Source organism: Narcine bancroftii, chromosome 2 (assembly GCF_036971445.1).
Source record: "Narcine bancroftii isolate sNarBan1 chromosome 2, sNarBan1.hap1, whole genome shotgun sequence".
In the NCBI taxonomy this organism is placed as follows: domain Eukaryota; kingdom Metazoa; phylum Chordata; class Chondrichthyes; order Torpediniformes; family Narcinidae; genus Narcine; species Narcine bancroftii.
The window spans coordinates 324583924-324602004 of record NC_091470.1 but is presented as its reverse complement, the minus strand read 5'-3'; the positions used below and the strand labels follow the sequence as shown (position 1 = coordinate 324602004).

Below are 18081 nucleotides of genomic sequence, written 5' to 3'. Positions count from 1 at the left end.
ACCAATGCCAACAATGCAATTTAACAAAATACAAAGTCATGAACTGAAGTGAGATGGGGAAATAAGATTAAATATAGCAGGGACAAAATATTAGTTAGAAACTGAATTCAGTGTGAGTATTCTGCACAAACAGAATGCTGTGTGCTGTATTCAGAACTGGATTTCATATAATGCAAAGGCTATTATTCAGGTTTGCCTGAATGTTATCTTGTATGAAGAAATAAAAGCTTGAAAATCAATATGACAGAAGTATCCAAAATTCTGAACAGCCAGGGCAGAATAAATCGAGCCAGATTTTTTTCAACACTTGAAATTTCAAAAATCAGGAGGATTAATAGAAAATGGAATGCAAGTTATTTAGAACAGAAAGCAGGAGAAACTTAGGGTTGTGAAGATCCAGTTCAGGTAGAAACTGTATCTATTTATTTAACTTTTAATGTTGAGATAGTGTTTAAAGAAAAGGATTTAATTATTCAAGATTCCTTGATTGTCATGTACTAAAATACAAAATGTAATAACACAAAATTTGTCTCCTTTTGCCTGCTGGAAAGGCATAAAAATACAGAAGGTATTTCGTCAATAAGACAGAGAATCCAGAGACACTGAGCGTCTGTGGATTCATCTCCATTTCTCCCACAGCCTGTGCAGCTGGCACAATATTCCATTTGATTAGCAAATCCAATCTCCCAAATCTGAATCCATGATGCAATAGGGAAGCTTTCAACTCCAAGGCCTCTTCTGGAGCCTTTCTTTCCCTCATGACTCTCTCGAATCCTAGTCCCGATACCTGCTTCCAGGAACTGTGTAGATCCTTCAGTTATTTAGTCGTTCTTTGGTCCACTGCTGTGATAATCTTCCATGGAGGTTCCTCTCTCAAGCTTCCCCTTCTCAGTAGGGAGTTTTATCATGCCTAATGCCCTGCTCTGGTCTGCTGATTTCTCCCCTTTTCCCACAACCCCTTGGGGGTCCACTGTTAAGTATGTGCACTCTCATTTTGAGCATGGGCATCTGTGGTTTCAAAGGTGTGGGGGAAAAGCCGTCAGCTGTTTAAAAACCTGTACATGGCCGTTGGCATCATGACTGCACAGTAGGACCCCCACAGAGGAGTGTTGTGTCTCCACTGCCCCCAGGTTCATAGCTGCCGCAGTGCTGCCGTTAGTTATTTCTTCACATTTTTCCTCAAAGCTGGAGAATTTGGATGAAATGTCTTTCTGTCTACTTTGTAATTTTCAGACAGACAATCAAGTTTTATTTTAGTTGCAATTTTTATATAAATGTATAACGTAGCCAATGCCAACTTATTTTCTACACTTTGGAACCTAATTGCAGAGAATATGTCAAATTACTTTGGGAAAAATAAGCTAATTGATTTCAGCCATTTACTGAGAATTTTGTGAAGTTACTGAGGCAACACAAGATAAAGCACTTTTTATGGTACAATGAATGGTAATGAATTGCACTTAACTGTGTTTTTGAAAGCTATATTTCTAATCAGTTAAAATCTTAAAACATCTCAATTTGTAAGCCCATTCACTGTATCATCTGCTGTGAAATTGAATGGAAATAAGCTACACAATGAAAGAGAAATTTAATCTATCATCAAGAGAAATTTCTTGGAACTTAAATGTCCAGGTAACATCATATTAAGTAGAAATTTGGGACTGATATGACATCATGCCGTTTCATTGGGGCATTTCAGGATTAACCTCTGTATCTGAGTCACAAGCTGTAAAAAAGCTTCAGATTTATTTAAGTGATACAATGAGGTGGAATAATTGTGGTTTTGTAAAACCTGTTTGTGTTTGCTGAATATAAATTATTTTTTTAAGGCTGTAGATGGGAATGTAGATGGGAACAGGTGGATTTCTGGATTTTAAAAAAGGTATTTGAAAATATAGCATACAAAAGACTGCCACATAAAATAGGAGATCATGCAATTATAGATAACATTAGTATTTCATTCATGTTTTGCAAACAATTAGAAGGGTAAATAGTACTGTGGACACTATCATGCAGTGTTTACAATTCAACAGAAAGAAAGTCCTGGTGAAATTGTACAGGTTTTTGGAGAACTGTTTACAATTACGGTTTCCTTAATTCTATGGCCATTTCCTTAATTCCTTTGGTTTAGAGTAGGTGAAACATAAATAGATACCTGGGATAAAAGGCCAGTGCTGCAAAGAGAACTTGAATAAGTTCAGCATGTTGTTCTAGTTTAGATTGAGACGAATTCACAGGACTGATACCAATTGTCATTCCCATTACTGTGGAGCATAAACTTAGGATAAAAGCCCATTTATGACTGAGATAGTGGGGAGAAGAGATGGAATGAGGATAAGGTGGCTGACTGGATGAGGAATAGCGTCAATTCAGACGAACAAGAAAACTGTGGATGCTGGAAAACTGGAGCAACACACAAATTGTTAGAGGAACTCTGGGTCAGGTAGTATCCCTAGAAGGCAAAAGATAGTCAACATTTCAGGTATGGCAAGAAAGAAGCCTGAATAAAAGGGTGGGAAAAGGAGGGGAAGAACACGAGCTCGCAGATAATCAGTGTGTACAGGTGAGAGGGGAAAGACCTAGGAAAAAGATAAATACCTCAGAGGTGATGGAGGGAAGAGGCAGAAGGCTGAGTAAGATGCCCTCTGATAGGAGGAGACATAGTGTCAGTTATGCTTGTAAGTGCTGGAGCATTCTCAAGGAGTCATATGACTTATTCTAACTTTTACGTATTGTAATATTACTCATGGTCCATAATGTTTTTTATGGATAATTTGCTAGTTTAAAGTCACTATTATTGATACTAGTAAATTTTAAGGTTTCAGAAAGCATATGCCCCTACTTCTTATGCCCTTAGTTTCTAAAGAATTAAACCATCAAACAATGGGATGCAAATGCAGAAAGTTGCCAATTACTTCTTTACTGCCTGGGGATGTCCCAAGTAGAACTTTAAATCAGAGACAAATCTTACTTGGCATTACTTCTCTTCCCTGGCAGATTTTACCTTGACATGTAACAAATAGGTGATTCAATATCTTCTATTGCGTACAACTGCAATGGCAGAATACATGGTGAACTGGCTTATAGAGATTACTAATTACAGTAAAGCCTTTGGTATCTGGCAACTATGCCGGTTAAGTGCATTTTCTGGTTGCATGAGATTGCATGTTGCGTGATTGGAGAACTATCTGCAAGGAGCACCAATTTTAACCTTCTGTATTTTGTACCTATTTATTTTCCTCAAATTTTTTTTACCGGTTGCTTGAGGCTGTCAATTGGTTGAATTCCAGATAAAAGGGATTTTACTGCAACAAAGAAATGTCATTAAATGTTTGATTTAAATTAATTCAGGATATAGTTTTGAAAGGAGATGCTGCAGAAAAAAGTTAATTTGTTTCAGAATTAACGATATAACCTTATAACAATTACAGTATGGAAACAAGCCATCTTGGTCCTCTAATCTGTACTGATTTAAGTCATTTCTTCTAGACCCACTTACCTGCACCCTGCCCATAACCCTCCAATCCCCTCACATCCATGCACCTATCCAACTTTTTCATAAATGACAAAATTGACCTTGCTGCAACCACCTCTTCCACTCAGCCACCACTCTGAGTGAAGAAGCTCGCTCTCTTGTTACTTCTAAACTTTTGCCCCCAACCCTTAACTCATGACCCATCATTCCAATCTTACCTACCCACAAGGGGAAGAGCCTGTTATTATGAGCCCAAAGGACTCCAAAACCCAGCATCAAGACATTCACCAAGAACAGTGGCTTTCAAAACAAAAGTTATTTTTAATCAATTCAAACATGAAAATAGAATCAAACTTTAACTTAACTCTATTCTTATACTATACTCTATACTAACCCAAATTACCCCCTTCTAATTCTAAGTGCACGTATATGTAATGTGTGTGTAAATTCAAGAAAAGTTCTTACGTTCACAGTTCAATCTCACTTCTCCTTCCAAGTTCTCTGGTTGCAGACAATCACCATACTGTGCACAGAATTTAACATGTATAAAGTTCACCAGGCTTGGTGCTTGAAAGGTAAATGTTTACTGCTCAGGAAGGTTCTTGTAGGGTTTGCAGAGAGAGTTATTTGTTGGTCCAGGATTTCCACAACTGAGGTACCACCACTAGTCACCTCAGGGTCTTGCTGATGAGACTTTCCCCATCAGGGTCTTCTAGATAGTAACCTCTTTCTTCAGTTACCACAGAGTTCCATTCCTTCCTCTATTTCAAGCTAAACATCAGACAGATAGCACTTCCAGCCATCTACTCTGGAACTTGCTTTCATCAGTTTCAAACAGTTTTCTCTGGATTGCACTTTTCAGTTACTGGTCAGTGTCCCACACATTGACTGACTGATGGAGCTGTTCACTCAATTATCTCTCTTTTCCAACTGAAACTCCAAAGAAAGCATGTGACTCATGTCTTGCAAAACCCCCACCTTCTCCAGCAAACAACAGGAGTTCTTTCTTCTGCTCCATCTGTTGTTATCTTAGGTAAACAATCCATAATTGATCTTTCTGTGAGCACTTTGCAGAAAGGGCACTGATAGACAGCATGACTCCAGCAAGACATTGGTCAAGCATTTTATGACATCAGTTCAATTTAACACCTACTTGTGTAAGGTGCTTACGTTCTCCAGAGACCTTGCAATGTGAATTCTTCAGTCCTTAAAATAAAATCTGTTTTAAAATGTGTGTATGCATGTGACCTACTCTTATAAATTCTCCCCAAATATTAATATTGTTACACTATTCACATCTAATCTATCAATCCTCCTCATAATTTTAAATGCCTTTATCAAATCCCCTCTCAACCTTCTATGCTCCAATGAATAAAGACCCAGTCTACTCAGTCTTTCTTTGTATTCTGGATACTGCAATCCAGGCAACTTTTTAGTAAATCTTCTCTGCACTCTCTCCACCTTAATGATATCCTTCCTATAATTTGGGGACCAGAACTGCACACAGTATTCCAAATTTGGCCTTGCCAACACCTTGAATAGACTCAACATCACTTCACAACTCCTTTATTCTATGCTTTGATTTATAAAGGCCAGCATACCAAAAGCCTTCTTTAACACTCTATCCATGTGAGATTCTTATTTCAAAGAATGATAAACCATTATTCCAAGATCTCTCTGTTCCTCTCCATTCCTCAATGCCCTCCCCTTCACTGTATATGTCCTGTTTTGATTATTGTTCCCAAAATGAAGCACTTCATACTTATCTACATTAAACTCCATCTTTCAGCCCACTCTTCTAAGCAGTCCAAATCCTTCTGCAGTCTCTGGAAAAACATCTTCACTAACCACAACTCCCACTATTTTTGTATTGTCTGCATATTTACTAACCCATTTTAGCACTCCATGATCCAAATCATTAATGTAAATGACAAACAACAAGGGACCTCACACCAATCCCTGAGGCGCACCACTTGTCACCGGCCTCCATCCTGACACAGTTATCCATCATGACTCTCTGGCATCTACCCTCTAGCCACCGTTGAACCCATATAACTATCTCAACATTAATACCTAGCACCTGAACCTTCCTTACCATCCTTTCATGCTGAACCTTATTGAAGGCCTTACTGAAATCCATATAGTCTACATCTACTGCTCTACCCTCATCAACCTTCTTAGTTGCCTCCTCAAAAAATTCAACAAGATTTGTTAAACATGATCTTCCCCACACAAACTCTCTAATGTCCCTGATCATTCCTTGCCTCTCCAGATACTTGTATATGTTATCTCTAAGAATTATTTCCATTAGTTTACCGACCACCGACATCAAACTTACCAGCCTATAATTGCTGGTCCAACACCTGGAGCCTTTTTTAAACAGAGGAACCATGTTTGTGACATGCCAATCCTGCAGCACCACACCTTCCTCCAGTGACTGTTGAAAAATCACTGTCTGAGCCTCTCCTATTTCCTCCCTGACTTCCATCAAGGTTCTGGGGAAAATTGCATCAGGACCTGGAGACTTGATCGTAAATTTCAACTCCAGCCATTCATCAACAGCAGGAATACATTGAAAAACAATTATAGCCCATCAGTGCATGTTCTCTTTCAGATAAACATTTATCACGAATTTCATCAGTTAACTGCCAAATGGAAAATATGGACCATTACAATTCATGTTACCAGATTTTGCATATTTCTGCTCAGTGTTATGGAGGCTTTGATGCCAAAGGCCAGTGTGAACAGGAAATCCCAACAGGGAGAGGGGAGATCCAGACCAGAGCCAGAAGAGTTGCAGGTTAATGACAGTCATACCAGATTCCCATTGGAAAGTCTGTTTTTTTAATCTAAATTTTAAATTGGATTTATCTGTTATGTTACCGCTAAATGGCACAATTTTAATAATAATCTTGCTGCTGTTTAGCTTTAATGTATGATACTTTTCTTCTGTTCATGTCCATGCAGATGAGGATATCCAATGGATGACCCAGATAAATAGGCTTCAGAAGTTGATTGACCGCCTGGAAAAAAAGGTACACGTTACTTAAAATATGAATAATATCATGTATCAAAAAGTGACAGTACCATAAATATATAACAATCATATAGGAAAAAAATCAACTCTGGTCAAATATACTGGACACTTAAATATGGGTGGTCTTGTGATTTGACAGAGAATAAGAAATCATCTGAATAAAAATTCTTCACAGATTGCTGTTATCTATAAATGAAACATGTCTCTTGTTCTTCTCAATCACTTGTTTTTTTTTGAGTAGCTCACCTTTCCACACAATTTCTTAGTTTTTAAGTTTGCACTAATTGTTTTCTTTATTCTAATAAAACTGATTACATATACATTTACTTCATGAAATATAACTCATTTCATTTGACTCGATGACATGCAAATGTATAAATTAAAATTGATTCATATATTATAAGTACAAAAAGTTTGAGATCAATTGAATTAACAAATCATTTTGTCTGACATTTCTATTAGTAAGATTTGCATATTTGACATTTTTTATCAATTTACTCATTGCGGTACCTTCTAATACATTTTAATTTCATGGCATCTCTGCGTGAATAGATTATGTCTGCGTATTCCTAGATTTGTTGAATAGAATTTCCAAATTCATCAGGGCAAGTCAACAAAGTTCTGTCTTAGTCTGAGCTGAGTGTATGAGTCACCCTCTAAGTCGTAAGAGTTTTGGCTTGATTTGTTTTTAAGATAGTTCAGAACGAAGAGTGGATTATATGAGGAGAAACCTATCTCAATTTGATATAAAATTTAAAAAAATATTTTACTGAACATTTATATTTCAAAGAATGGATCTCTAAATATCCCTGATTCATAGAACAGCTGGGAGGGTCTTTGAAAGCACAAGCTGTCTGAGGGGTGGGAGGGTGGTCACATATTTGCAGCTCACAATCAACTCTGTTTTGGAGGATAATACCCACAGAAGGCTTGTGGGTGCTAGGAGCTGCTCTCCAGCAAAGTGTAATTATTGCCCTGGCACTTGAGTGATTGTTTTTTTCCCCAGGTACAGGCCATGTTGATTGCAATGGAACCCAATAATTTCAATCATTCAAAGTGAGAAGGGAATTAGGATTCAAACTTAAAAGGTCTTGTAAACATTTCTGTTTGTCATTTAAAATCATTTTATGATGCTGAGTCTTCCTTGACCTTTGAATTGAATTCTAAGAGCGTGTGTAATCGATAAGGGTGGAGTAACATGTAAATCCTACAATTATAAAACACCAAATGCAAGTATTTGTGCCACATTCTTATGACACAGGAACAATACCATACAAATATTCCTTCTTGGAAATGTGCTATACATTTGTGATCACATTTTAATCATTAATTACTCTACAGTTTCTAACTATCAAGTTTCCCAAAAGGATCAGGAGATAAAGCAGTGGACTGGAGAGGGAATCTTAGCGATCAGCCATTTTCAACCTTTTTTTGGCTGTGCCTCCACCCCACCCCCCAGGACTCTGCTCAGTTTATGGGCCCCCTTTCCTGTGAAGCAGTCATGTTTTGATTTCTTCCATACTTCTCTCCTACTGACTATATAAAAAATCATAACGTGATTAAAATTTTCCCTGCAGATTGAGAGGGAGAAACTATAAAATTAGAGGAGTCAGTATACCAATTGAATTAAGGGGGCTACATGAGGTATGAGAGAAGAACTGGCAAAAATTAATTAGAAAGGAACACTAGCAGGGAGGTCAGCAGAGCTGTAATGACTGGAGTTTCTGCGAGAAATGAAAGGTGCAGGAAAGATGTATTCTTATTGATATCTTTCCTGTAGTAAGGTGACCAAAGCTGCACACAATACACCACATTTGGCCTCACCAATGCATCCCAGCTCCTATGCTCAATACTTCAATTTATGAAGGCCAAGATGCCAAAAGCTCTCTTTACAACCCATACACTTGTGATGCCATTTTAAGGGAATTGTGTATCTATTCCAAGATTCCACTATTCTACCACACTCCCCAGTGCCCTACCATTTAATGTCCTTTCTTGGTTTGTCCTTCCAAAGTTCAACACCTCACACTTCTTTACATTAAATTTCATTTGCCATTTTCAGCCCATTTTTCTATCTGGTCAAGGTCCCTCTGCAAGCTTTGAAAACTTTTTTTGCTGTCCACAATGCCTTCAATCTTAGTGTTATCTGCAGACTTGCTGATCCAATTGACCATATTATCCAGATCATTGATATAGATGACAAAAAACAATGGACCAGCACTGATCCATGAGTTACACCACTAGTCACAGGTCTCCAGTCTCAGAAGCAACCATCCACTACTATTCTCTCTCTCCTGTCCAGCCATTGTCAAATCTAGTTCACTACTTCACCATCAATACCAAGTATCTGAGTCTTCCTAACTAACTTCTCATGCGGGACCTTATCAAAGGCTTTACTAAAGTCCATTTAAACAATATCCACGCCCTTTCCTTCATCGACTTTCCTGGTAACCTACTCGATACACAGTCATATCGGCTATTCCTAATCAGTTTCTGGCTATCCAAATAATTGTATATCCAATCTCTTAGGACACCTTCCAATAATTTATCAACTATTGACATCAGGCTCACTGGCATACAATTTACAGGGTTACTTTTTGAGCCCTTTTTAAACAATGGAACAAAGTGAGCTAACCTGTCGTGCGTTAAACCAGTTTGATGGATCCAAAGGGTAACAAGAATGCAGATTATTGAACAGTAGTGTTTTATTTACACATGTAGGGGAGTCGCAACAGGTGTAAAAGACACACACATTCACCAGATTAAACGATACACTCGCAACCTCATGCAGCTAGAAGACTTTACAATCAAGTTATCACATACGATACCTGCCACCCCTTGATATCTTTGGCAAGCACAGCTCTTAATTAAGCGCAGGACACTAGGTATGCAACACTACAGCCCCCAACCCTTTGTCTGCGCACACTTTTACCAATGATCCTCCACCATTGCCCATGGTTCTCCTCCTGGAATGGAGCTTGGGTTCATCCCAGAAGAGAGAGGAAGATGGTTCATGTGCTGTAGGCTTTATAGTGCCATTAGCTGAAGGGTCCAGCCTAGGATCGAAAAGCCAATTAAAGGGGCCAATGACCAGGTGTGCGCTGAGCTGTGGGCAAGGCTTGATCTTGATTGGCAGATGAGCTGACTTCCGATCAGGTTCCAGAGGGAGAGGTCACACTCCCCTCCGCCGTCCACATTCCCACCAGGTTCCAGATGAAGGCTACATGCCCCTCCACAATCCACATTCTACCTAGATTCCATATGGAGGGGGTTACATAACCCTCCACAATCCATACTGCTTTCCACCCCTTGGAAGTCACGACACTCACTAATCATTACATACATTAATTCAGTCTTCTGGATAAATTTACAAAAACAACATAAAAGACAATGCCTGAACACTATGAGAGCGATGGTAGTGACCCAGTAAATGATAGTAACCCACTAACTCCCCCCAAAGGGGCACCAGGTACCTCAAGAGGAGTCATGATGCAGGAACTGGTCCCTTGATTTTTCAATTTTGCCCACTGACTCTCAGATATGCTTGGTCTGATGAGTAATGTTCCCCGATTCATCGGGAATGTAAGTGCAGCACTCTTACCAATCACTGCACAGGTACCTTCTGCTGTATGTATGTAATCCAGGGCCATTTGGTTCTGCAGTGTAACCATGCAGATAGTCATTCAGCTCTGCTGTCACTCGAGCCTTCTCATTGACCAGTCTCTCCAGCACACTGGTTGTGCAGATTAGTTCACAGGACAGCCAAGCAATGCCATAGCGGGGGAAGGCAATCATCCGGAACCTTTTTGCCTCAGTGATCCCACCCTTCTATCCTGTGAATGGTAGGCAGGGGGCTCCCTGAGGTCATTAAGGTGGTGAATATAAGATGCAACATATCCTGGAAAGCAACAACCATACCATCTCATGGGGAGCCAGGGTGGGTGCAGTGTCCACATATCCAGTGAATGACATTGAGCATCCAGCTTTGTTGCGCCCATGACTGTGGGCTCCAGGATACCTAGATACTATTCTTGCTCACACTCACTGTGACCTTTCGACAGGTTCAACCAGTGCTCATCAAAGTCTGCACCAGCATTCTCCAGCCCTGTTCACCGGTTGGGGAGTCGCTCTAAGAGTCCAGACCTTAGTGTTTGTCAGATTGTAGGGAGAAGAATGTCAGTTCCTGAAACGCCCACCCCACTGGGGGTCACTGGATGTGATGTGTAGGTGTGAAGTTACTGCCATGTGTCCCCTCCCCCCCACATAAAAACACGTTCACTTAATTAAACAGTTCATGCAAACAGTCCATTTCTGTGTTGTTGAATTGGATGGACATAAGTGGAAGTCCCTCAGCAGCGTGTGCTGCAGTTTGCATGCCGAACCAGCAATGCGATCTGTTGGTGCGCTGGCGTATATGTAGGCCACCTTCAGGAATGTGTTGTAGGCTTGCACAATGGCAGTCAATGCAGAGATGATCAGTAGAGTTTTCCATGATAGCATTCTCCAGTGGGGGGATGGGAATTTTAGACCTCTCTCTTCTCTGGTTAGTTTTTGGGTATTGTTACATGAACTGATTAAGTAACATGACCCATTGCGTATCTCCAGGCCTGCGCGCTTATAATTTCCCCTATTTTAAGCAGCCCTGTGGCTGCTGTACCCATAATCTAACCAATTCCTTGGGAATCTGTACTTCCACCACCTCCTCTGACTTAGTGGTGTTGGAGGCAACCAAATGGCATAAGAGTGGGGACATTGCCTGCCCGGCCAGTTGGATGGGCATTGAGGTTGTCCATCACCCGCTGCAGCACACTGAGCCACCCCTGCAATGTATTGGTGGGTGTCAGTGTGTGCATCTACTCCTTGAGCAGGCCATTCATTCACTTGATGAGCCTGGACGCCTGTGTGCAGCAGCCACGAGATAGCGGGATCCACTGCCCATTCCTGTACTTTTTCCCCATAAAGTTTGAGCTCTGGTTGAACTGGACCTCACAGTCTTCCTAAATGGAAGAGGGGTATTGTAGCCCTTTAATGGTACTGTCCTGATTGGCTGACCATCACCATAACACCCAAGTATGTGTTGACCATTGTGAGGACATATTGCTTTTTATTTTGGTGTGGGAGAGGCCCAATATAGTCGATTTGCCATATCTGGCCCACTCCCATGCCCGGTGAATGCCACCCCCTTGGTTTTGTTTGTTGATAAATGGGGCAATTGGCAACCACGGTTCTTGCTTCATCATGGAAGCAAGACTCTCCCCAGACTCTCTTCCCTCTTCCCATTGTCATGTCCCATCAGCCCCCATTTTCCCACTTTTTTGTGTGCCCATGATGCCAAGGGTCCAGGGTCATTCTGCCCAGGCTGAACGGTAATAGAGCAGATGTAAGCAGTTCTTTCCAAAGCAGCATCATGGGGAGCTTCAGCGGTTTCCCTGGAGGTGTGCTCGTCCATAATGGTCAATCATGACCATTCTTTTTCCATTTACCAAATGAACCTCCAGTGCTGTTGTCCCCAGAGCGGTTGGCCGTCTCCTGCCACCGGGCCATCCATACTGTCATGCTGGATGCTACAGTTCAAGAATTCGTGAAATCTCTTTCAAGGTGAGCACCACAGCTGCAGTTCAGCCAGTTGGGTTGATTTTCCCATACTCTCTTTTGTTAGCATTTCACCTGTGGTGAGGTGGAGCTCTGCTGCTTTCCACCACTGTTTGCCAAAGTTCCATTGGCTGGAACTGCAATGAAACCAAATTTCTTACTGTAATCTGGGGTCTTGGGTGCCTAACTCCCTGAACTCTCCTTGCAGGACCTCCTCACCCTTCCTACCCCCATCATTAGTCCCTAATATGGACCACAACATCTGGCTGATCACCCTCTCCTCTGATAATTCCATGAACTCTATCTGAGATATCTCAGACCCTAGCACCAGGGAGGCAACGTATCATCCAGAATACTTGATCTCTTCTACAGAACCTCTTATCCGTTCTCCCTAATTATGGAATCCCCTATCACTACAGCTCACCTCTTCTCCTCCCTTCCCTTCTTACCTGCAGGAACAGACTCTGCGCCAGAGACCTGATCCCAATGGCTTGCCCATTGTAGGGCATTCCCCCCCCCAACAGTATCTGAAATGGTACACTTGTTATTGAGGGGAACAGACACAGGGATGTCCTACACTGCCTGTTCCCTTTCCTTCTCCTGTCACCCATCTACCCTTTTCCTGTCTCCTAGTTGTGATAGTATCCCTGTAACTCCTGTCTATCACCCCTTCTGCCTCCTGAATGATCCACAGTTCATCCAACTCCAATTCCTTAACTTGGTTTATTAGGAACTGCAGCTTGACGCACTTCTCGCAGGTGAAGTCATCAGGATACTGCTTGCTTCCCTGACAATTCACATTCTGCTAGAGGAGCATTCCCCTGCCTTGGCTGTCATTTCCACTTTTTATGTCTTGAGGAAAAAGGATATGATATGTAAAATCTGCCCTTACATGTGGAATCCTTTTTGTTCCTCAAATAGGGTGGTCCTTTCTTACTTCAACTCCTGCACCACCACCTCAGCTCCTATTCGTTAAAGCGCCTTGAGCCAAACCCTTTCCACTCTGACTCATTCCACTCTGACTATTTGCCAGCCTGGCAGTCAAAGATTTGAGGCTTTTGTACCTCCTTCTTGATGGTAGTGGGTTAAAGACATGGTACACTGGATAGAAAGGATCTTCTCTAATTCTTTGAACACTATTTAGACAAGATTCCAAGTAAATGCTGTCCTTAGAGGAAAGGAAAACCCCATGATCTTCTCTGTTTTTAATAATCCTCTGTATAGACCTCTGGTCTGATGCTTTGCAGCTTCACATCACACAATGATGCAGCCAGTTATTCTCCTGTAAAAGGTGGGCAAGGTGGAGGCTGGTAGCCTTGCCCTCCTTAGGCTTGTTAGAAAGTGTAGATGCTTCCTGTTTATTAATTTATTAAGAGACATGTCAGAAAGGTACAGCAACAATCATTGGGGATTGTAACCAGTATATGTGCAGTAAAAAACCAGATGGACTCAGATCATTTCTCCACAAGTTAAGTTCCACGTATGGATAGGAAAACAAGAGTTTGTTTAATATTCAATATTCTTACTGATCCACATGGTTTTAATGTTTGGCAGGACCTAAAGCTGGAACCATTAGAGGAAGAAGTATTGGAGGGAAATGCTAAATCTGTAAGTCTTCAATTATTTTGAAATAATTTTCATTGTTTCAAACTACTGTATATTGCAAACTATATTTTGACCATGTTTGAGAGAAAAGAATAAATTTGAGATAATGTCCAGGCAACATATTCTTATGTTGTTAGAATCTTTGTGTCAAATTTCACCAGTGGCAACTTGGAGCTGAATTGTTTAAGGACTTTGATGCCAGAGACTAATATCTCTAGGAAAATATCTGGAATTAGTTGAATGCATCCAAATGTTAATGTCACCAGCATGCATAATTCTAAGCATGAGACTTTAGACAATTTGAACTCTATCAAATGAAATAGAAATTTATTTCTTGCTTTTAAGCAAGAAATCAGCTTTCTACTTATCAATTTTGTCATAACATTGGTCATTTGAACAAAATGTAAGATCTTTGGCGGGCATGTCTAAAATGATACAACCCACTCTTACCTGGCTAGTTCCAAATTTTGTTTGATGCCATGTCTGTGAATAAGACAGGGTTAATTAATAGTTTCTTTCTTGGAGATCATGAGGAAATGCGATCACAGTTTCATTTCTGTGATCCTACTGATGAAGTAACTTTATCTGTACATGTAACATACTCAACTTCAGTAAAATTAGGTCGTTATCTCCCCCAAAACTTATGGGGAAAATTCTTTCCTCCAGCTTTTGGATCAGCCTCCAATGTGCCAAGTAGATGCCTGAAACAAGCCCTCACACTGGCTAACCTGTAAATTGGCCATTGAATGAACTGGTTAAAAAAGCTGTTTTTTTCCATTCACACTGGATCACTGTTAACTGGTTCTCTGGTCCTTTCACACTCACCACCAGGCATCCCTGGGGAAAGGGGCACCTATCCTCCACCAGTGATGTCTGAGTGACACATCGAGCAATGGCAGACCTGCCCTCCCAGAATTCCATGCAGCAGAAAAAACCCTCCATGAGTGCTCTGTGCATACACCCACACAGAATTCTGGGAGGGCAGGTCTGCCATTACTTGCGCGCTCTCTCTCTCTTGCTCTCGCACACGCTCTCTCTCTAAATTTATATAGGTTAGCACATAAACAAGGGCTGAAGGCCTATACTGTGCTGTACATAATGCTTAATTAGGCAGGATTAATTTTGTTTTAATACAAGATGATATATTGATCAGGATTTAGTAAATTCAATACAAGTTTATTTTTTAATTTTTAACATTCCTGTACTCATGCAAAACATCATCAATGTGTCCCAACTTTGTCCCTGGATAGTCCACATCCCTTCCAAACTGGGCTAACCGGCAGGCAGGCGTTAGTTGACCCTGGGGATGATACACCCTCCCTAGGTGGTCCATCGCCAGGGTGATTTGACACATGTGGTGATTTGTGAGCATTCACACTGGCTCTTTAACCGGTATTTTGGCTGTTAATTACTAGGATAAGGTGTGAGTGTGAAAGGGGCTACAGGGTGAATACATCTAAATAGTGCTGGAAGCAATGTTCGAACAAACAATACAACAAGATAGGTAATCAGGATTTAAAACTAAATGTGGCCAAGGAATCACAGTTGCTAAGATTTAGTAAGTTTTTAAAAAAATATTTTTTGAGTTTAACATAATCCTACATACAAAGTTTACTAATATAACAAAAAGCATGTCATATATACATATCACAAATTAATATAAATGTAATTTTTTTTTTAAATCCATCCATATTTGTTGATTTAACATTTTCTTAAATAATTCTGGATAGTAACCAATTGAGTTACATTATACCAATCCTTGGTCAAAATCTGTCTAACTTGATGATATGATCTAGGACAGTAGTTCTCAACCTTTTTCTTTCCACTCACATACCACTTTAAGTATTCCCTATGCCATAGGTGCTCTGTGATTAATATGGGATTGCTTAAGGTGGTATGTGGGTGGAAAGAAAAAATTTGAATACCACTGTTTAATTATACCCAATTGACTCGTTATAGAACTCGTTTCATAACTCCAAAGTTAATGGGCCAATTACAATCTTTCTCAAGCAAAATATTTCAGTCAGAATTGGGTCTAGAGCAGTGATTCTCAACTATCCTTTTCCACTCACACACTACCTTAAGCAATCCCATATTAATCACAGAGCACTTATGGCATAGGGATAACTTAAAATGGAATGTAAGTGGAAAGAAAAAGGTTGTGAACCAGTGATCTAGAACAACCATAATTAACCTGTATATAATCAATTAATCTAAAAAATTAAAAAGAAAACAAAAAAGCTGAAACTAAATCAATCTATCCCCCTCCCTCTAATAAAGATTTTCTTGGAGAAAAAAAGTAAAGATATGGATCAAGTAGTGACCTTCAGAAACCAGACAAAGAATCGTTGGAGCACCCAAATTTCTTAAATCTTCCAATCATGATAATATTCTATGAATGTGCCCCACATCTTTTCAAATTGAAAATTTATGTCTATAATATTTCTAATTTTCTCCAAGCTTAAATATGACATTACATCATGTAACCACTGTGCATGAGTAGGTGAAGATTCATCTTTCCATTTCATTAAAATTCCTCAACTGGCTATCAACATGATGAAAGCTAAAACTTTCTCTTGAGATGCGGACACAAGTATATCCAGTTCACGAGAAAAAAACAAACAAAGCAATTAAAGGGCATAGTTCTATTTTGATCTTAAAAAAATCATTGATAAAGATTTTAAAACGTTTTGCCAAAATCTTCCTAAATTGGGGCACTCCCAAAGCATATGGATCAATGAAGCTTCAAAAATTTTGCACTTCTCTCATAATATATCAACATCTGCATAAAAATTAGATCATTTAAATTTCAACATGTATGTTCTATATACTGCCTTAAATTTTAATAAACAATGCCTCGCACAAAATGAGGAATTATTATTCAAACTAAGAGCAGAATACCAGTCTTCAACTAAAAACTGATATATTGAGATCACATCCCCAATCATTCTTAATCCCAGCAATTGAGGCTGATCTTAAATCCAATAAATCACTATAAATACACGATATTAATCCATCTTGAACAAACTGTAAATCAAAAAATATCAAGAATATTAGAATTTGCGATTTGAGGAAAATCATGCAATTTTGACTGACAAAATGCATAAAGTAAATATCTAAAGAAATGTCTATTAAAAAGATTCAATTTGGCTGACAGTTGTTGAAAAAAAGCAAAGTTATCTTGAATATAAAAGATCTTTAACTTTTGATATCTAATCTGTACCATTTCTTAAGCCTGCATCTAATACAGAAGGCTGAAAAAGATGGTTATATATAGGCTGAAAAGGATAGAGAGAACAAATCTAAAAGTATATCTGGATATAAGGGTAGACCTTAGAAAAACAATAAAAGGACTATCATAAAGGTTTTGTATTAGTAAATCGTGTTTCTGAAATGGCTGTGGAGATTGGGACCTGAATATTGAAGGGTATGTGACATTTGGAAAGGACAGGGAACAGAGAAAAGTTCAAAGTGTGGCTTTATTAATTAATAATGTTCTTAACACAATGCAGAAATGACATAAGTTTAGGAAACCTGGAAGTAAATGCATTTTCAATTGGGATAAGAAATAAGACCAGAAGTCATTTGTGGGTGCACTAACAGTAAACACATTAAATCAGAAGGGAAAGAAAAAAAAATAATAGGGGCTTGTCAGAAAGCTGCAGCAACAATCATGGGGGATTGCAATCAACATTCATACAAGAAAAATCAGATGGGCAAAGGTAACCCAGATGAGAAGGTCCCACAGTGTCTTCATGAGTTTCTCAGAACAGCACATTCAATTGGTGACCAGAGAATAAGTAATAGTGGATCAGGCAATGTGATAGGATTAATTAGCTACCTCATCATGAAGTTATTCCCAGGAGTCAGCAGTACAGTTAGACTGAATTTTGAATTCAGTTTGAGAAAGAGAAGAACAAGAGCTGTGGAAATAAGAGTATTTGAATATTTTTAAGCCAGACATAGATAAGGGGGTGAACAGTTACCATGGATAAACAGAAAGGCATGGTGGTAGTCATTTCTTTTTTCTTTTTTTTCTTTGGCTTGGCTTCACGGATGAAATTTATGGAGGGGTAATGTCCACGTCAGCTGCAGGCTCGATTGTGGATGACAAGTCCGATGCGGGACAAGCAGACACGGTTGCAGGGGAAAATTGGTTGATTGGGGTTGGGTGTTGGGTTTTTCCTCCTTTGTCTTTTGTCAGTGAGGTGGGCTCTGCGGTCTTCTTCAAAGGAGGTTGCTGCCCGCCGAACTGTGAGGCGCCAAGATGCACGGTTTGAGGCGATATCAGCCCACTGGCGGTGGTCAATGTGGCAGGCACCAAGAGATTTCTTTAGGCAGTCCTTGTACGTCTTCTTTGGTGCACCTCTGT

General features: G+C 39.8%; 1 protein-coding gene across 1 annotated transcript in view; it reads left to right on the top strand.

Annotated features, from left to right (window-relative positions):
• Positions 1 to 18081, top strand: part of LOC138755621 (N-terminal EF-hand calcium-binding protein 1-like) — a 201760-nt gene that overhangs the window by 167462 nt on the left and 16217 nt on the right. The window contains 2 exon segments of the mRNA XM_069921964.1: positions 6443 to 6510; positions 13659 to 13712. Of these exon segments, the coding sequence (XP_069778065.1) occupies positions 6443 to 6510; positions 13659 to 13712 (122 nt within the window).